The sequence below is a fragment of the Eulemur rufifrons genome, chromosome 6 (genome assembly GCF_041146395.1).
Source record: "Eulemur rufifrons isolate Redbay chromosome 6, OSU_ERuf_1, whole genome shotgun sequence".
NCBI lineage: Eukaryota > Metazoa > Chordata > Mammalia > Primates > Lemuridae > Eulemur > Eulemur rufifrons.
Window position 1 is genome coordinate 16,994,036 of NC_090988.1, and position 21,856 is coordinate 17,015,891.

Genomic DNA, 21,856 nt, shown 5'->3' on the forward strand with positions numbered 1-21,856 from the left:
TTAAGTTAATTAAAATTAAATGAAATAAAAAATGTAGTTCCTAAGTCACACTAACCATGTCAAGTGCTCAATAGCTACATGTGGCTAATGGCTGCCATATTGAACTGAACATTTCCATTATTGTTGTCTACTGTTCCAATAGGACATTTCCATTACTGCAGAATGTTCTAGTAGATAACATTGCTTCAGAGTATCTCTTACTTAAGCATAGTCCAAACCTAACCACAACACAAAATCTAATTCTGCAACTAATCTTGCAACTCAGTACAATCACACTCAGTTTCCTGATGCATCTCTTCAACAAACTAGTGATAAATAAGCAGTCTTCGCTGCTGAGAAGTCAACAGCTCAGAGTAAAACACCCACTCACTTGCAGCACTGCTTCTTTATATTGCGGCCACCAAACTTGGGCTTGTCTAAGCAATTTGTACAAACACCACAGTCCTCAGGCACTTGGCAGCCGGGACACTGCCCACAACGCCTTGACCGACGTCCCTTCTTTACTGGAGGTTCCTGAGGTGCCTTGTTTCTGGTGACAGGTTTAATTGGTTTGATGGGTGGAGCAAGGGGTTCAGCATCTTCTGAGCCAGCAATTGATGACTTGTCTGTTAAAGAAATATGTCATTAGTTCCGAGGGAGTGTCAAATCCCTTCTTGGAAGTAGAGGGGGAGATCCCCAAAATCCCTTTTTATCATTAGACACATTCAAACCTCATTTTAATTGGTACTCCAAAAATGAAATACATTATAATAAAAATATTCATGTGTAGAACTCAGTCTATTTTGAATAATTATTTAAATGTTTAAAAATGACTATAACTTCCAGCTTGATGAAAGCAAAAATCCAAATACTGAAAATAAAATAGTCTAACCTAAAATCAAGAATATGAACCAAATGCTTCTAAAGAGTCTCTAAACCTTTATGACAGGCTACCCCACATTTAAGAACTATATGGTGGCCATGAGAATGCCTCACAGAACTCCACCTATAGAAACCATAACTGATCCAGGGCCCCTGCTGCTCTGCTCCGAAATCCAGTGGTGCAAACAGGCAACATTTACCATGGGTTGCTTCCAGGCAGTGACTTGATGCAGCAGGGATACTAAAGTAGGTCTGTTTTCTGAGAGGCACAAGACTCCTCTGACAGCCAACTTTTGCTCAAAGACTTCCCGACAGCCTTGCCAAACCGTTCTTACACTGCACAGCAGTCTAGGAAGGTTCTGCCCAACCTTCCTTCTCCCTTTCCTTCATGGGGGTCAGATTAGTATCAGTCTGACAGCTCTCCCAGCCTTCCCTGGCTACCTCCCCCTATTCTTTCTCAGGCATTTTCTCTAATAAAATCTTTGTGCATTTAATCTTCTCTCACCGTCTGGTTTTCAAAGGACCTAGACTAACTATTAAGAGCCTCCTTAGCATCCCAGAATGATCAGCAAACAAATCAAAAGTCTGCACAGACTCCAAGGTTGACCTCCCTGACCTACCATCATTCCCCATGGAAGACAATATCTTTTCTCGTTCTTCCCATGGTAAGGCACTCAGGGTGGGCATGTCATCAGGAAACACAGCTCGTTTCCGACCAAGGGCAACAGCCGCTCTTCTGCAGACATGTTTAATCCGGGGTCCTCGCACAGAAGTCTCTGATGAATCACTTTCTTGACCCTGAATATGAGGCAAGCCAAAAACAATAACAACCATACATATTGAAAATATAATTAAAGCCAAGGTATACTTGATCAATTTAATTATGATCTAGAATCAAAACATACCTAGACCAAAACACTCTAGTTATTCCCAGCTGATAAATCATATCAATATAAAGAAATCAACTATTTCTACATCCTAAAATTCGCAGCAAAAAAAAAAAAAAGGCCTTTAATCAAAAATAGAAAACCACTAAGTTTCTACTCTCAATTATATTACTTCTTTAAAATTCCCCTCAAAATTCAAGCTTGCCAGTCTATATTATCAAAAAGTTCAGTCTGGTATAAATAGGGCTTATCTAACTGCAGACTATTTCTTATAGTTCCTTGATCAACAGAGAAGTAGGTGGAAAATAACCTCTAAATGGAAGTATATAAGGCCATGGCTCCAAACAGAAATGTCTGACATTTTAAAGAGCCACTGCTCCTACCACTAAGAGGTTAACCAAAAAAACAACCAACATGGTGTCAAGAATAAAACCAATCATATTCCTGCTAGAATTCTCAACTGGCAGAATTATTAAATGTTAACCTGGCTGTAGGCTAAATGACATTAAAAACCTAAGTCAGTGGCCATCTTAACCTAGCTTGATATCTTGGCAAAAATATGCATCTACTATATGACAATTTTTTTAAAGGAACCTAAAGTCCAGCAAATTTTCTCAGAAAAGGCCAGTGACTGGCTCACTTTGTAAAAAACAAACAAACAAAAAAACCCCCCAAAACATTGCTGTTCTTTGTAAAACTTTGTTTCACATCATCCTAACTAACTACAGCTTTTCTGTTTCACAACTTAAGGCTAAGTGCTTCTCACTTGCATTCTGCAAAAACCTAATTATCTATTGCGCTAATTACTCACTACTCAGAGGAAGAGAATGCTCCTCTCCAGGAGTTTTCTATTCTATCAGTGACAGTAAAACAATTTGACTATAAAAATGTACCTTTAAAGTTAAGTCACAGATTCCATTACACCAAACCCATGAGGTATAAATAACTCAGCATTCTCTGCAGTATGGTCCCAACCTTAGTTCAGCCTTAGTTCAGCACTTTCCCACATGTGCCAATCCAGCTATCCACTGTTCCTCAAAGATGCTTCATACTTTTCCATCTCTACCCACACTGTGCCCTCTACTTAGAATGATATGCCTTGCTATTTTCTACCTATCAAAATCCACTGCCTCCACCATACTTTTCCTGATTCTCATAACTGAGTATAATTGATACACTTAGCCTAAAATTTGCCCAGAAGGGGCTCAAAAAACCGTTGGTTTTAATAGGCAAGGTGGAAAAGAGTACCTGTGCTTTGGGCTGGTCAGTTTGTTTAAGACTCTTACTCTTCTCGATCTTGCAGAGCTGGGCTTTGGCCTTTTTTAGGAGGCTGGCAACCCTCTTGTCAGTCATTGGAAGCTTGTCTGCCTGAGCCAACATGGAGCCTATGGAGGAAGTGGAATGTTTAACAGTGCTAGATGAGGGAGTGGAAAGGCAGAGGGTTTTCTCCTTCTCCAGGGATGGGGCAGTTGGGCCGAGGTCCAGGTTGGTTTTTTCCAGATTTCCTCTCCCTTTCTTTATAAGTATTTTGGTTTTGACAGCTGTTGTATCCCCAAGAGTCACAGAAGCAATATCAGTCCCAGAATCAAGTGATGAAGACTTCTTCCGCCCTGTTGCTTTTTTGGCGGAAGATGAAGTGGCAACATCTTCACCAACAACCTTCTCTTTGGAAACCCTACCCACAGGATACAAAGCAGAACTACTCTGAATTTCTGATCCCTTTTTCCTTTTTTCTTTCCTTGACTCCCGCTTATTCTCTTTTTCTCTCTCTCGGTCTCTCTCTCTACTCTTGTCCTTCTCCACGCTCTTGTCAGCATCTCGATCTTTGGACAGCTCCTCAGGGGCCTTGTCTTTATTTCTCCCTCTTTCAGTCTGAGAGCCTGGGGTAAACCAAGGGAAGAGAGGAGTAGGACTACTTGATGAAAATGGCTCTGCTGGAGCACTAGTATGCTTCCTTGGTCTCTGATTTTTCTCTGCAGATTCCCCAGACTGAGTCAGGGAATGAGATGGAAAAGTAAAAGTTGGGTTTAAGGCACTAGTGGCAAGAGGACTAACAGAAATGCTTAACGAGGAAGAGACAGAAGACGTGGGGGTGAGAGGTGATAGCTCAGAAGTACTAAGCCTTCCACTTCTTGTCCTCATGGAGTGAGAAGGAGATCTTGGTTCAGATCGAATAGGACTAAACACTTTTCTTTTCCTTTTTCTATTAGATACTCCTGAAGATGATGTTCCAGCAGAAGTTCGATTACTAGGCAAGGTTACAGACTCAAATATTCTAGAGTGAGCCTCACTTGGAGTAAATCTTGGAGCTCTCAGAAGAGGGCTCCTTTTGTGCATATCAAACCTCGTTCCAGAATGGAGTGGCGAAAACAATCGGGCTGAAGCAGCAGTACCAGACGTAGAAAAACCAGATGCAAAGCCAACATCCTCGGGAGTTAGTGGAGGGGGTCGGAAATTATCAAATATTGGTTTGCGAATAAGACCTTCTTTGGCATACTTTGCTGAGGAAAAGTATTGTGGCTCTGACCTAGAATGCTTTAAAGAAGTCCACCTAAATGTCGGTTCTCGCAAAATAGATTTTCGCTTCCCTTGCATGGGAGCAGCAGAAGCAGGCAAAAATGGTGATGCTAAGGGGATTGTTGGAGGCATGAGCCAAGGTGTGTGGTCAGAGATGCTGGAGGCTGGCTGTAATGGCGGGGGTGGAGTAAGCAGAGGTGGAGGTGGAGAGGAGGAGGTCTGCTGCTGGGGGGCACTTTGAAGAGTTGATAATTTTTTAGTTGCTCTAGATCCAAAACTTCTCTCTGACACCGAATACCTTCTGCTTCTCCTATCATTACCCTCGTTTTCTGGGGACTGGGAAATAGGCAGTGGAGTATGAACTTCAGGGGTATCGCTCCGCTCTTCAGGAAGTACCTGAATCTCCTCAGAGGCCTGAGAATCTGTGGAGGTATCAACGCTGGGGCTACTAGATCGGGAGGAGTCTGAAGACATTTGAGAAGAGTGCTGAGAAGCTGCACTTGATTTTTCAGAAGATCCACAGGATGTGGCACTGAATCTACTATTCGGTGTAGACTCTAATCGGGCAATTTTAATTGGAGGGTCGTAATCCTCATCCTCTATAAACCGCCGAGGGGTTTTAATGATCCGTGAGGAGATAGCACTGACAACAGGCATGATGAACTGCCGGATATTTTTGACCTGTGTCTTCACCTTTCTTCCTTGCAGCTGAGCTGCTTCTTTTTCAATTTTCTTTTGAGCCCCCTTTTTTGCCCTCTGCAAGAGTTGCTTAGCAATTGTTGCATCTGTCCTTTTAGAAGAAGGAATAATCCTAACTGGCTTAATCCTTCGAGGGCTTTGTCTGACAACTGTCTTATCTTCTTTTGTGAGTGGAGGTGTTCCTTCTTTGTCTTTCCGGACCTTCTGGGGCTTTTCCAGTTCAGAATTAAGGAGGAGACCCGAAGGCGTCTTTATCCTTTCTGTCGATGGAGGCCTTCCTCGCCGTCGCACAATCTGAACCCCCTTCCTTCCTATTTGAAGCTTCCCTGTCTTAAACTTAGACTTGAGAGGAGAGAGTTTACCTGCTCTTAATTTTTTAATCTTTGTGGCTTGCTGAAACGTAGCAGAAGGTGTCCGTTTAATTTTTTTTAGGCTATCTTCTTTGTTTCCCTTTGGTAACTCGGAAATGTCCTTTCCATGTGTTATTTTGATTTTTACTCCAGGGAAGGTGGGAGGTCTTCCTCTCTTCTTTTCTATACTTTTAGAATCTTTCTTCTTGATCTTATCTCCAGATTTGGTCTCTGATTTATTTAGAGGGGAAAACACAGATGGATCTGAGAGGATAGCTGAATTTCGGTCAGAGCCACTTCTAGGTCTCCCACGAGGCTTTCGAGGACTAGTTTTAACTGTATACAGAAATTAAACAATGAAGAGCATACATTTAGCTGTGTAGTTCAGGTCTTAACTAAGCTGAATATAATTTAGCAAAGGCCATTTTTGTACTGAACTCAAGTCTAATGAGTCAATCAAACATCTTAATTATGCTTAGTTTCTTTTCACCAAAAATTTGCCTCAAAGAAGTCAAGCAAGTAACATTCCACCTGAAAGAACATTACTTTTTTGATACAAAAATCAAGATTATAATAAAAGGTTTTCAATTGAACAATTAATCTACAAAACTGATTTTCCTACAACTTTTTTTCCCTGAATTCAAAGGAATTACTAAAAAAAAAAAAAAAAATCTAAACTACCTCTCCGTATTCTAGCCACCAAGATTAACATTTAAGAACATGCTTCCAGTAAGTCATGTCATCCCATCTTTTTAATTCAGAATTTTGGCTTTGAACAAACTTGAATAAGGTGCTCTTCAATCAACAACATACCAGCTTCCACAGGAAAAGGCTACTGGGCAGCTCAGAGTCCTATAGTTCAATCTGTTTTGCCAAAATAAGCTAAGAAAGTTTTGCTGTATAGGAAAATATTCCTGAATGAGACATCAGAATAAAATCACTGAACTCAGTGGCATGTGAACTAATCAGTGAAGTGACATAATGATGTGCCCATTAATCTACTGCCCTACCTACAGGTTCTTAACTAGTTAGTTCCAAGTTACAAAAAGATTTAACCTTAATTGATGTCAACAGCACAGCAACAATTTATTGAATCAGATTTCTATTCTAGATAAAAGGAATGTGCCAATTTATAAATCAGCTCAGGTTACTACTTATCAAGAGATTTAAGAAAACAAGACTGTTTCTAAAATACTTGTATAAACCTATATTTTAAAATGTAGCAAGCGTTGCCTATTTTATCAAATCTTCTCTTCCCTCTTAACTTTTCTGTTTTATAATCTGCAGTCCCCAACCCCTGGACCAGTACCAGTCTGTGTGCCTGTTAGGAACCAGGCCACACTGTAGGAGGTGAGCAGCAGGCGAGCAAGCTTCTTGAGCAAAGCTTCATATGTATTTGCAGCCGCTCCCCATCACTTGCCATCCCCCCCCAGCCAATCCGTGGAAAAACTGTCTTCCATGAAACCGGTCCCTGGTGCCAAAAATGTTGGGGACCACTGTTTTATCTGACAACGTTCTTCTGACATTAAAACCTCCTTTGATAGGCACCAAAAGAAATTTACGCCATTATGATGAACACTTTTACAATGGAATTACTCTCTAACATAACAGAAAATCAACAAGGGTCTTATTGTTGAGCTGTCTAAATATAAATACATCCCTCATCAATTAACTGATAAGACTTCCTTTAACAGATTCAAGATTCACAAATCCATTCTCAAGATATTCTAATTACAACAAAAAAATAGACTAGGAGATAGCAGAGAAACTATGTTTCATTCCTTAAATAAGAAGCATATTAACATGCTTTTTTAAAAAAAAAAAAAACAAGACAACATTCAAGGTAGACTGACAGTCAAAAAAGAAACTTAAGAGGAACCCATCATGAAAGAGTTATGAATTAACAAAATAAAACTTCTATTCAGAAGTACATCACAAGATTCCTTATCATTGTGGTAGACTTGAACCTCGCAACTCAGAGGACTTTATCAATTCTGAAAACCTCTTCTATCCTACTTTGAAAGAAGCTTATGATAGACAAGTAAAAGAAGCAAAATAGAGAAGAGTCCCAGCACTGTTGCTAAGTTCCCTGATCCATAACACATCCAAAGAACTCTGAAGTCAGTTATAATTACTCATCATGCATTTTCTGGGCCTCATTTTGCCATCTATAAACAAAGGGTTAGACCAGATCATCTCTAAAATTCTTTTCCTTTATAAAGTTTTAAGATTTCATCACAACTTAAAGAGAACATTGCTACTGTCTGAATTGCACAGATACTGGGACACTACTGGCTAACTTCTCCCAACTAAAATGCAATACCACCACCATCGTGGAACAGAAAAAGTGTCAACTTGTGTGTTTAATTAGATTACTACATAGCCCATGATGACTTCTAAGTGAGATTCAAATGCTAGCAAACACCACAAACTAAGTCAACATCAAAGAGCAAAAACAGCCGACAATATCATTATTTAACTAGATTGTCTATCCCACATAAAATCAAAGAAAACCCTACACAAATTCAGAATAGCAGTACAGATGGGGAATATATTTTCATCAAAAGGTCTATAGCCCTCTACTTTACAGAACTGAATCCTGTAAGCCAATAAATGTTATTTGCACTGAGGATCTTCTCTTAGGAAACTGCTTCTAAGTCTAGAATTTCCAGATATTTTAGATATTTTGTTGGTGAGAAAAATGACAAATATTGCCAATAAATGGAAACACCTCATATCATTTTTATTTTCTTTATTTTAATACAGCCTTTCAAGGATCAGGTAAAATAGTTTCACACAGTGCCAATATTTTGTTTTTAGTTCTCTGACAATAGCAGACCAAATTTCAATAATGAAATTTGGCGAACTTATTCCCAAAGGTATATATACTACCAGATAATACAAAACGTATAAATCTGAAGATGCTCTGAGTAGCTTACCTTCAATCTGCCTACCAGGTTTCCCAATCATTCTGTGGGAATCTACTTCCCATGCCCCAAGTAGTTCCCAGAGAGAAGCACACTAAAGAATAAACCAAATGTGGTCTGACAGAAGAGGCCCATAAAGTCTAGTTCATAAGCCATTTCCTACCCCCAGTATTGGAGAGCACCTTTACATGCAAAGAAGGCAAGGGGAAGCCACAATCTCCTAACAAATAAAACTTAAAGGCACCACGTGCTTAATTGGCCATACCTGAAGGAGACCTTGTGGGACTTCGCACTCTGACTTCTTCATCTGAGCCAAAACCTAAGAACTGCTCATCCTACAACAAAGGAAAATTATTTTAAAATCAGAAGCAAAAATATGAATGTGAACACATCCCAAAGAAATGCCCAGAGGAGACACAAATGAACTTGGAAAACTAGCCCCTATATATTAATCACATCATTCAAATGGATACTATAAAATAACTAATACTGAAATAAATGGACCCAGCCATACAGCTTCATTACAGACAAATAGAAGCTGTGTAGTAACTGAACAATGCATTGAAATGTCATCCTTGGTGCATACTACACAGGGAATAGACCTAAATTTCAAACTATAGATACAGCCCAAAACAATTAAAAGACGGCTTTAATTCAGGTAAGCAAATCAGTAAAATGGCAGAGACATATAGCCCCAATACAACAAGTACTTTTCAACAAGTATTTAAGTCTACAGACACATAAGGAATAACATAAATAATATAAAAATGTCTTGCCTACTAAATATTAATAGAGACTGAAAGTGCCATAATTGTCAGTTCCTTAACTCAGGAATTGACATTTAGATGTGATTTCTGTATATTTGAGATCCAGAGATTCTCAACATGCAGTTTATGGCATCATTTTGAAATGCCCTGTGATAAGAGACTTAATGGTGGGCAGCAGCATTTGTAAAAGGGATCATGAATTGACCACATAGAGGGTGAAATCCTTTTACTAATAACTTAGGGAAACATCTTATTTTTAGTTATATTTGGAAAAGACAAAAAGCAAAAACTTCTCCTTACCTCTAACTTCTAACCTGCCCTTTAAAAAAAATACTAAGGATTCATTTAACCTATTTTGGATAAGTTCTTAAGAAAGATGGTCTATTTAAACAAAATGCTTAATAGAAATTCACTGATTCAGAGATTAAGAGCTCTTTCCAGAAAGAGAATCACAGAAAGACAGAATTCAGCTTCCAGAAACAAAATCCACATAAAACAAGAAATAATGAATGAAGAACAGACTTTCTTGAACCTCCAATTTATACTGAGAAGTCCCAAACTGAGTTCCAATGATTAAAGGACCTAGATTTTCCTTTCAGGAGCTAAGATCACATGTATGTAGACAACACCACAGTGGATTTTTTGCTGAAGAGTTGTTTCCTCAATTAGTTTAAAGCTAGAGTCAGATGCTAATCTGCCTAACCACTTTTCTTTTCTTTTTTGAGACAAAGTCTCACTCTGTTGTCAGGGCTAGAGTGCTGTGGCATCAGCCTAGCTCACAGCAACCTCAAACTCCTGGGCTCAAGCAATCCTCCTGCCTCAGCCTCCTGAGTAGCTGGGACTACAGGCATGTGCCACCATGCCCAACTAATTTTTCTATATATATTTTTAGCTGTCCACATAATTTCTTTCTATTTTTAGTAGAGACAGGGTCTCACTCTTGCTCAGGCTGGTCTTGAACTCCTGAGCTCAAACAATCTGCCTAGCCTAGGCCTCTCAGAGTGCTAGGATTACAGGCGTGAGCCACCGCGCCTGGCCCTCCCTAACCACTTTTCAACCAAGAATACATTAAAAGATACAGATAACTTTTAGAGAAATTAGCAGGCTCATTTCTTAAATTTAAATGCTTTTGAGGAGTAAAACATTTGGGACCAAGCTTTTGCGTACTATGCAACTGAAAGACAATTCTTATTGAAATCTAAAAAGGTTTTGCTCGGATATTGCTAAGATTAAAGTACTGAACTATTTAAGAAAAGGCTAAAATTCTATTTTTTAAAGAGATTTATTTGAAAAAGTATTACAACTCTAAGAATGTGTTAAACCTGAATTTAAGGAATACATACTACTTTCAAAAACAAATTTTTTTTTTTTTTGGAGACAGGGTCTTGCTATGTTGCCCAGGCTGGACTCAAACTCCTAGACTCAGGTGATCCTCCTGCCTAAGGCTGAATAGCTGGGACTACGGGCACATGCCACTATGCCCAGCTTACCAGAGTACCTTTTGTAGTTTCTTCTTTCATCACTAAATTAAAAGCAAATTATTTTTACTTTAAAAAATTTAAAGTAAAATGTATTTTTTTTTTTTTTTGGAGACAGTCTCACTCTGTTGCCGAGGCTAGAGTGCAGTGGCATCATCATAGCTCACTGCAACCTCCAACTCCTGGGCTCAAATGATCCTCCTGACTTAGCCTCCCAAGTAGCTGGGACTACAGGTGCATGCTACCATGCCCAGCTAATTTTTTCTATTTTTAGTAGAGACGGGGTCTCGCTCTTTCTCAGGCTGGTCTTGAATCCCTGACCTCAAGTGATCCTCCCCCGCCTCGGCCTCCCAAAGTGCTAGGATTACAGGAATGAGCTACTGTGCCCAGCCTAAAGTAAATTCTTATTGTGAACATCATTTGTGAATAAGAAAAATCCTATCTCTTCATCTTAAAATAAGTTAAAACATAACCTAAGACATATAGAACTTACCCCAAATAAATTTCTGGAATGATTTTCAGGGTTTACAATTATAGGCTACAACATTACCCCAAAAAAGAAGCCAAAACTCACAAGAGCCCAATAAATCCAAAATTTTATCACAATAATGGAAATTCCATACTGTTAACTTTAAAGATGTACTTTTGGGCAGAAAAAGACATTTAAAATAGTAACCCTAAAATTCATTTTGAGAAAAAAAGCAAATAAAATAGGCAATGACAAATTACCTCAAATGCTATAAAAAAACAAAAAACAAAAAATCATAGACTCTTAGAATTTTAGAGGAAGCCAGTCCAATCCTCTCATGTGTTGGCAAATGACACCAGGGAGGAGAGCGGTGGATCTGGGGAGAGAAGGGACGGTTTAGGGTCTCAGCTCTGGCCTTCTCAGGCTATGTAATCTTAGACAAGTCATTTACTAGCTTTATCTCTCAATTTTTTTATTTATTTGAGCATTATAAGGAATAAATAAAATAATTTATGTAAAATAACTTGGAAAAGTATAGGCAACATGTATATAGTGGTCCTTCTTATCGTTGAAGAAACTGAAGCTCTAAGAGGCCAAATAACTTGCCCCAGATCATAGAGTTAGCTACAAAGAAAGTATGTATTAAATATCTAAACTGGGTATACAGTAATCTCCCTACCATAATACTTACAATCTAAAACCATAAATAAATATTTAAAGGGACTGAATAAATCACAGATAGCACAAAAATCCCTATTCTTCAGCCACTATTAAAGTCACATGATGGCCATTTCAGATCCTTCAAGTTTTTGATTAATTCATTCTTTTCCTGCATTGTCCTCATGGAATAAACTGCTAATTTGTGCATTTTTTCCACAAAGACATCTGGGGATTTCCCCACACTTACCAGGGAACTACATTGCTAAATGCATGATTTTTATGCTCCAATGCTGCAATGATAAGATAATTCAAGCAATTATACATACAATAACCAACAGGTAATGAAAGATTATTAATCTTTAAAAGACATATGAGAGATTCATACTGCTATGTTCATTATCAACAACCTTAGTGGGTCACTCTTCTATATTTCGAACTTTCACAAAATATAGCTATACAATACTAATTGCAGTATGCTCCAAAACAACAGAGTACCACTGAGCTGTCAATATTTAAAGTTTCCAAGTACTTTCCAAAATGACAGGAAGCATTAATTTGTTTTCCTTCTGGTCTTGTAGTTGGAATAAGGAAAGAAAAGAATAAGTAGTCAAAAAGAACTAAACTTCTACTCAAGAACTTTCTTTTCACTTCAAATATAAGTTGACTTCTTGAAGAATGCTTTTAAAAATAACTATCCATTGTTTAAAGAATCCAGACAACTTAGCCAAAAACAAAAGCTGACACTGTTATGTTAAAGAGCTCTAGTCTTTTAATTCTGAACTTCCAAGCCTATGTAAGAGCCCTAAAAAAATATCCAAGGAAAGCCAAGTTAAGAAAGCACAGGGAAAGAATGCTGCAAGAGGGTGCTGCAAAAAAAAAAAAAAAAAAAAAAAAGTCCTCCCTGTTGTATACTCTGCACTATCATCAGCAAATCAGCCACAAGCTACTACTCATCTTGTTCCATCACTCCCCTTTAGACAGGCAGGGTCCCTGGAGGATGTAAACAAGGTAACAGTGCTGCTTCCCAAGGATTTAGACTTGCCTAGAAATCAAAAGACTACCCTCTACAAAAAAGACAACAAAAGGAGTTGCAATTAAATCCATGTTTGGCAATGTGGTATCATAAATCTGGACAGCCCTGAAGAGAGGGTACAGGAGACATCATGCTCCACATGACCAAGGACTCCTGGGAACTGGGCCCAGACAGCCATTCATCACATACTTTTCCCTTCAACATGGCCTTCTCTGATGAGCACAGCATTCCAAGACAGAGTATAAGCAAGAGCCATGAAACCTACTCCTTCTGGACAATGCAGTCCTTGGAGACCAGACAGCCAAGATTTCAACATTTTCTTACCTCCAAAGATAGAAAAACATCCTTGTCAAGTTGAGCACTATAAAATACTGTTAAATCACACTTAATTTCCAGTGATCAAGACAATAAATTAAGCTACCCAATGTCACTTCCTAAGTGAAATCTAACTGCCAAAGTAATAAACATGTAGAATTTTATTATCTGTACCCCTAACTCTAGGGTAACCAGTTATTTGAGAACTTCTAGGCATACCTTTACTAATAAATTCACTTCACTCACAAATATCTTAATATTAATATTTAGGATTTTTATTTTAGTGGCAGAATTTCTTTAGTAGTTGGTTATATTTGCAAGTGATGAAACAATATTTTTCCCATAAGAGAACCTAAATGAACCCCAAATAAGTGTTATACATAATAATGTTTACATATAGACTACAATGAAGGCATTTTAGAAAAATACACTGAATTCTGCATTTCAGGGAATATTTGTTTACTTATTCATTCAAAAAACATTTATACACTTGTCCCGGGCTGTATGTTCCAAATGCAAAGTTGAATAAGACATGATTCCTGCTCCCAAGAAGTATCTAAGGCAAAGACAGGCAGGTGTCCAATTTCAGTCTTCTTTTTCAAAAACCAATGTCTCGTTAAAATGTCACCAAAGGATAGCTGGGAGTACCTGTAGTCCCAGCTATTTGGGAGGCTGAGGCAGAAGGATTGCTTGAGTCCAGGAATTTGAGGCTTCAGTGCACTGTGATCATACCTGTGAATAGCCACTGCACTCCAGCCTGGACAACACAGCAAGATCCTATCTCTAAAAAACAAAAAGTCACTAAAGGATAAAACACTATGTAATTCATATTCTGGAATTAAAAAAATTGTTGAAATCTTGGAATAATTCATTCTTCCTCCCATATAAGTATTTGGTTTATAGAGAAATACTTAACAAATTTCAAAATTCTTCCAAAGGATGTGACCATGTATACTGTGCCCTCAGTACTATAACTAGGCACCGTCCAGTGTTAGAAATAAGACTGAGTTTAGGTAATGAAGACCTAAATCATCTGCAGTGATCAGATGTGACACAGCTAGTAATTACCAGTGATCTGATAAAAGTTTCAACTGAAAGACCTCAATGCTTTCCTCCCTACCTCCGACTAAAATACATAGCTTTTAGTTCTGCCCTTAAATTCTTTCCAATTAAAAATAAATTTTTCCCACTTTACCATAGTCAGAGCAAAAATCACTCAGCGTTCTACACTTCCCAGGCTAAGGTGGAGGTTCCAAAGCTACTTTGAAAATTCCTCTATTAAACAAGCTCAGCCACTCTGGGCCTCAGATGAACACAGCCTACAATGACTCTACTTTTATCTTCCTCTCTTTTCTAGCAAGATCCCTCAGCACTTCAGAGCACTTAATTAAGAGGTATGTATCTCAAACACTCCCTTTAGCAGCCATATCTCAGCATTCTTCTGTCTCCAAAATTTTTAGTTGTAAGAGTCTGAAAAATCAAATTCCTTCAATTACAAATTAATTTCAATGAATCAAGGGAAAATAACATCAATGACCACAGACAGTATCAAAATCACTCCTGATGCACTCGTTTTTTGAAATGCTTTTGTTTTACAAGCTTCTAGTTTTTGGTATCATCATATATTATTCAATCAAATGAGGGAGCCACAGGAGAACTAAGAGACTTACTGAGAACAGCTAGAGTTGAAGATACATCCAGGAGGCAAATTGTGCATCTTGGCAGCTGTAAGTTTAAAAAGAGTAACACTTCCCCTTTGAGATTTTATTCCAGTTAGCTATCACTTCAGCTGGCACATTTCCCTTGTGTCTACTGCTACAAGCTCTAAAATACCAAGGTCTTGATGTTGCATTTTAAAGACATGCACACATAATTAGTAGTAGTTATTAATTAACAGAAAGAATTTTTTTAAATGTAGCTGGGCACGGTGGGGTGTGCCTGCAGTCCCAGCTACTCAAGGAAGCTGAGGCAGGAGGATCACTTGAACCCAGGAGTTCAAGGTTGTAGTGCCAATAATTGCACCTGTAAATAGCCACTGCACTCCAGCCTGGGCAACACAGAGAGACCCCATTTAAAAAAAAAGTGAGTTCACATTTTTTTCTCTAGAGTGTGTACCCTTTGAGTATAGGAACAGTTTACTTGTTCATTTTTGTATTCCTAATATTTGATACAAATTTGGAAACCAATAGAAGTTTGTAAAATGAAAATAAATGCAACATGCTATTTAAAAAACATTAAATACCTCCTGTAGTAATAGTACTGTAGTAGAAAATACTGGTAGATTCCAAAGAATTAGACAATATGATTCTTACTTTTAAGAATGCACAGGGGGCCGGGCGCGGTGGCTCACGCCTGTAATCCTAGCACTCTGGGAGGCCGAGGCGGGTGGATTGCTCAAGGTCAGGAGTTCGAGACCAGCCTGAGCGAGACCCCGTCTCTACTAAAAATAGAAAGACATTATATGGACAACTAAAAATCTATATAGAAAAAATTAGCCGGGCATAGTGGCGCATGCCTGTAGTCCCAGCTACTTGGGAGGCTGAGGCAGTAGGATCGCTTAAGCCCAGGAGTCTGAGGTTGCTGTGAGCTAAGCTGACGCCACGGCACTCACTCTAGCCTGGGCAACAGAGTGAGACTCTGTCTCAACAAAAAAAAAAAAAAAAAAAAAAAAGAATGCACAGGGAACAAATTAAAACCAAAATGAGATATCATCTCATACCTGTTAGAATGGCTATTATCAAAAAGATGAATGATACATGTTGGCAAAGATACAGAGAAAGGAGAACCATGTACACTATTGGTGGAAATGTAAATTAATACAGCTATTTTGGAAAACAGTATGGAGGTTCCTTAAAAAAATAAAAAAATTAATTAAAAAATTACCATATGATCCAGCAATCCCACTTCTGGGTATATATCCAAAGGAATTGAAATCAGTATGCTGAAAAGATATCTGCACTCCCATCTTCATTTCAGCGTTATTCACAATAGTCAATATATGGAAGCAACCTAAATGTCCATCAGTAAATCAATGGACAAAGAAAATGTGGCATATATGCACAACAGAATACTATACAGCCTTTAAAAAGGAGGAGATTCTGCCGTTCACTACAACAGGGATGAAGTGGAGGAAACTATGATAAGTGAAATAAGCAAGGCACAGAAAGACAAACATTGCATGATTTCACTTACACGTGGAATCTAAAAAGGTGATCTCATAGAAACAGAGAGTAGAAATGTGGTTACCAGAGGCTGGGGAGTAGGGAGAGAAAAAGGAGATGTTGATTATAGGGTACAAAGTTTCAATTAGTCTGGAAGAATAAGTTTTAATGATCTATGTACTGCATGGCAACCACAGTTAATGTATTATATATTTTAAAATTGCTAAAAGAATAGATTTTTAACATTCTCACCTCAAAAAATAAGTTGGTGAGGTGACAGATTAATAATCTTGACTGAATCTTTCTACAGTATATGCATAGATCAAAATATCACATTGTACCCTATAAATATATACAATTATCAGTTGTCAACTAAAAATAATTTAAAAACATCTCAAAAATGCATAAGGAGAATGTGCCCTCAGGTTGGGAGGACAGACTAAATAAATTCATTCATCCATTCATTTATTAAAATAGGCACAGTGGCTCATTCTTGTAATCCTAGCACTATGGGAGGCCAAGGAGGGAGGACTGCTTGAGCTCAGGCATTTGAGACCAGCCTGAGCAAGAGCAAGACTCTGTCTCTACGAAAAATAGAAAAATTGGCCGGGCGTTGTGGCACGCACCTGTAATCCCAACTACACGGGAGGCTGAGGCAGGAGGATCGCTTGAGCCCAGGAGTTTGAGGTTTCAGTGAGCTATGATGACACCACTGCACTCTAGCTGGGGTAACAGAGCAAGACTCTGACTCCAAAAAAATAAAATAAAAGTGAGCCCATTATTGGGTTAAGGTATGAAGACAGATAAAAGACAGCTGCTATCTTCAAGGATCTGCTAATCTGTTAAGAACAGATGAGTAAATTAATGGAATATAGTGTGTTGCCTGCTATGGTAGAGGAAGACACCTGCTAGAGAAATGTATGTGGGAGCACAGCAGAAAGACAACTAACCCAAGGCAAGGAGAAAGGGCCAGGAAAGCCATTGCAGAGAGGATGAAAACTTAATCTAACTTTTGAAGGATGATAAAGCTGGGCAGGAGGGAGATGGTAGGGAGGAATGTATTGCAAGCAGAGAGGATAACACATACAGAGGCACAGAGGCATAAAAGAAGATGTCATGGAGTGAAATTATGAACAGTTCTGTATGGCTGAGGCCCTAGCTGATGTAGGAAAGGGGCAGAAGATATTAAAGTGAAAACAAAAGGTAGGAGGTAGATCATGAAAGGTCTTACATGCTTTTGTGAGTTTGAAGTTTATCTTCGAGGAAGTATGGGCTTCACCCTCAAGTGTATAGTGCATTGGTGACTTCCAGGTAGGAGAGAAGCATAATTAGATTTGGATTTTTGCTGCCAAAAGCTATGACAGCAGTGGAGAAGTAGAGGCAGGAAGAACAGTTTTAAAATGACTGCAGTGGGAGTGAGGACTGAAGGAAAAAGGATAAATTACATAGACATTTAGCAGGAAAAATGGACACAGTTTTGAGATAAAGGGTTAAAGAAGTAGAAAGAAGCAATAAAGACTAGTGACTGTCTGGCATAGGTTGATTAGGTTTATGGTGATATTCACCAAGACTGGGAAGACAGAAAGAAGACAGGTTTACAGGAGTGGGAAGGGGAGATCACTTTAGACATTTGAATTTGATATGTTTATCCAAGTTGTCTAAAGAATATAATGATCTGTAGAAAACACATCTGACTCAATGAATATATGAATGCTAAGACTATGCATATGAATGCAATCATCCAGGGAAATAATACAGTACTGAGAGAAAGGAGGGTGATGGCAGAGCCCTAAGGAATATCTATATAGCAACATACAAGAGAATGCGAAGCCAGGGAAGAAGTCGGACATGGAATGGCCAAGGAAGAAGATTATGTGTGGCAAGTACAAAATAGTCAAAGAAAGAATACATATCAAGGGGTAGTCAAGTTGGGTAAGGACTGAAACTTGTACAGCAGGATATCAAAATTGGGAGATCAACCTGTGACATTACCAAGACCAATTTAAATACTCCAAAGAATTAGACATTATGATTTTTTTTTAATTAAAAGATAGAATCTTGCTCTGTTGCCCAGGCTGGAGTGGCACAATCATAGCTTCCTGCAACTTCCAACTCCTGGACTTAAATGATCCTCCTGCCTCAGCCTCCTGAATAGCTAGGGCTACAGGCGCACATCACCATGCCCAGCTTTTTTTTTTTTTTTTTTTTTTTGGTAGATATATGATCTCCCTATGTTGCCCAGGCTGGTCTTGAACTCCTGGCCTCAAGGGACCCTCCTACCTCGGCCTCCCATAATGCTGGGCTTACAGGCATGAGCCACTGCCATTATGATTCTTACTTTTAAGAATGCATAAGGAGCAAATTAAAACCACAATGAGCTATCACCTCACAACTGTGAGAATGTCTAGAGGAGCCAAACTGCAGTGGGTTGAGGTAGGATTAGAAAGTAGGAAAATGGAAATGAGTATAGACCATTCTTTTGAAAAACTCAGTTGTGGGGAAGGAGTGATAGGGCATAAAGTAGGGAAAAGATCAGCTTGGGAGGATTATCCTGAAGTTATGTTTATAGGCTGAGGGGAACATAGCAGGGAAGAAGAGACTGAAAATCCTGAAAAGCAAAAGGGTAAAGAATGGAAAAAGGGCTGGGGTGGGGGTGAGGACAGCAGTGGGAGGGAATGATTATAAAGCACAATGGAAGGGAATTCTCTCCTAAGTAAGGAGGAGAGGGGCTCAGCATGGATTTAACAGCAGAAAAGCTTACAAGCAGGAGTAAGCTTAGAAATGTCTCTGAAATCACAAGCAAAGTTTGTGTATATGTGTATCTGTCAGGCAAGAAACACAACAGATTTCTTCAGATTCTCAAGGAAGCTCACATCCTACGAAAGTTTTTAAGAATGCAGCTCTGAAGGAAATGAAGGCAATGAGCAATGGATGATTAAAAATAATGAAGAAAAACAGAAAATAAGATGCAAGAATTAATAAAAATTGATTAGGTTGGAAAGGGGTAGCCCCAGCAAGGCCAAGATAAAAAAACAAATGAAGTATCAGAACCTTGTTAATTCTAGGATGCTGTGGTCAAAGCTGATATAGTAAACAGCAGGGAGCTACCACTGGTTCTCAAATGTAGAAAAGGCATAACCGTGTTTGAGGTTTATTCTGGAAACGGTATAATAATGAACTAGAGCAGGAAAGAGCCTGAGAAAAAGGGAGACCAGATGGCAGTCTACAGCTGTAGCTCCAACATGATTGGCATTCAGTCATTCAACAAGTATCTACTGAGTATTGCCAGGTACCATTTTAGACTCTGAAGATATACAGGTGAAGAACTGACAAAATTCCTGCCACATGAGGCTATAATCTGGTGGAGAGAGACAGAAAATATTCACACAGCAAATAAATAAAAGATACCAGGGCAGTAAGGATCCATGGGGTGGGCGGTGGGTTTATATACACTAACGCAGTCAGGAAAGGCTTCTCTAAGGTAATAGTTTACCAAGGATTGGCAAACTATGGGCCACAGGCCAAATGTGGCCCACCACCTGTTTTAGTTTGTGCCATTAGCTAAGATTAAAATGGCTTTTACCATTTTTAAATGCTTAGAAAAAGTCAAAAGGATATTTCATGCACATAAAAACTATATGAAATTCAAATTTGTGTCCACAAATAAAATTTTATTGGAACACAGCCACATTCATTCATTCATGTACAAAAAGTACCCAACTTATGATTTTTCTACTTTATGATGGGTTTAGAGGTATATTAAATGTATTTTGAACTTAACAACAGGTTTTTCGGCTCCATTATAAGTCGAGGAGTATCTGTACTACCTACGGTTGCTTTTGCACTAAAACAACAGAGTCGAGTAGTTTTTAACAGAGACCATCTGGCCCTTTGCAGAAAAAAAACTTAGACCTAAATGAGAAAAAGCCAGACATACAAAGACCTTGATAGAGAAGTGTTCTCGCCTGATAGCAAGTGCAAAGGCCCAGAGACAGCAACAAGCACAGCATGTAAGACAGAAAAAGACCAGCAGTGGCTCTGCAACAGACTCAATAAAAATAAGAAAAGGTGGTGCTAGAAAAGCAGGCTTGACCAGAGGCCAGATCATGTATGGCTTTGTTGGCCATAGTCTAGATTTATTCTAGCAGTGTGGGGTAGACACTGACAGGTTTAAAGGGAAGGAACCATGTGATTTGATAGTGGAGTGCATAGTTGCTGTGTGAAGAACAAACTTCAGTGAGGTAAGAACACAAGCAAGTCCAGCCAAGTGATTATAACAGATAAATAAGTCTGAGGTTTGGGTGGTGAAGTTGTTGAGAGGTAGTTGAATTTCGAGTACATTTTGGATGTAGTGCAGATAGAATTTGCTGATGGGATGTGACTAAAAGATTGAAATCAAGGATAACTCTTAAATCTTAGGCCTAAGCAACTGAGTATATGGTGGAATCATTCAGAAATAAAGAGAGTAGGTATGGAAAAGGTTTGAGGGAGAAAGTCAAGACTTCTTGGACATGATGAGATACCTATCAGAGATCCAAGTGCTTCCGTTGCACTTACATCTCTCCTTGCCTGTAAAATGGGAATCGCAGTGGCATCTCAGAGGGTGGTCATGTAGATTAGGTGAGATAATATAAATGAAGTGCTCAGAATACAGCCTGGCCCCAATAAACACTCAGTAAATGTTATTATGCAAGTGGAAATACCAAATAGGAAGCAGATTATACAAGTCTGGACCTCCAAGAAGTGGTCAGTGTTGGACACAAAGATTTAGTAGTCCTCAGCATATAGATGAGGCCTGGATGAGATCACCCAAGTAGAGTATGTAGACAGAGAAGGAAGCCAAAGGCAGATTCCTGGGAACGCCAACACACAGGAGAGAAGCCATACAAGATACTGAAAATTAATAACCAATGAGTTGAGAAGAAAAACAGATGGGTATAGTGTTAAAGAATGCAAGAACAGTGTTTGAAGAAGGGAGCGGTCAGCTAGTTCAAAAGCTGCCAAAAGGTTTAACAGGATGAGGACTGAGAATTATCTATTTAATCAGGTAAGACAGAGGTCCTTGAGGACCTTGATAAGAGCTATTTCAGTAAAGTCTCCGGGATAAAAGCCCAACTAGAGTAGCTAAGAGAATGAAAGGTGAGAAAGTGGAGACAGTAATTACACACAGCACTTTCAAGTTTTGTTGTGAAAGGGAGCAAAGAATCAGGTAGTAGCTGCAGGAAGATGCAGAGTCAAGGGTTTTTAAAAGGATTATATTAACATTGGATAGTTTTATACAGTGATGGGACCGATCCGGTTATAAGAGAGAAATTGCCAATGCAGCAGGAGAGAGGTGATAACTGCAGGTACAACTCCGAGTAGATGAGGGGGATGGAATTCAGAGTTCACATGGAGAGGCTGCTTTAGGCAGGAGAGGGGGCATCTCTTTGATTGTAGAAGGCAGCAGAGGATGCAGTAGTACCTAAGTTCCCTTTTAACAGGAAGGGAAAAGTTATTACATACTTTGAGAATATTTAAAATCTCTTGCTTTAGGCTAGGCGAGGTGGCTCACGCCTGTAATGCTAGCACTCTGGGAGGCCGAGGCGGGCGGATCGTTTGAGCTCAGGAGTTCGAGACCAGGCTGAGCAAGAGCGAGACCCCCGTATCTACTAAAAATAGAAAGAAATTATCTGGACAGCTAAAAATATATATGGAAAAATTAGCTGGGCATGGTGGCGCATGCCTGTAGT

At 39.0% G+C, this 21,856-nt stretch overlaps 1 protein-coding gene across 7 annotated transcripts in view; it reads right to left on the reverse strand.

The window, feature by feature from the left end:
- The window catches only part of KMT2A (lysine methyltransferase 2A), an 81,869-nt gene that overhangs the window by 44,380 nt on the left and 15,633 nt on the right, over positions 1-21,856 (reverse strand). For all 7 annotated transcript variants that reach the window (XM_069470844.1, XM_069470841.1, XM_069470838.1 and 4 more), the window contains 4 exons: positions 8,507-8,576; positions 2,997-5,650; positions 1,482-1,659; positions 371-605 (listed from right to left, as the gene is read on the reverse strand). In XM_069470844.1, the coding sequence (XP_069326945.1) occupies positions 371-605; positions 1,482-1,659; positions 2,997-5,650; positions 8,507-8,576 (3,137 nt within the window). The remainder of the gene's footprint in view (positions 1-370; positions 606-1,481; positions 1,660-2,996; positions 5,651-8,506; positions 8,577-21,856) is intronic.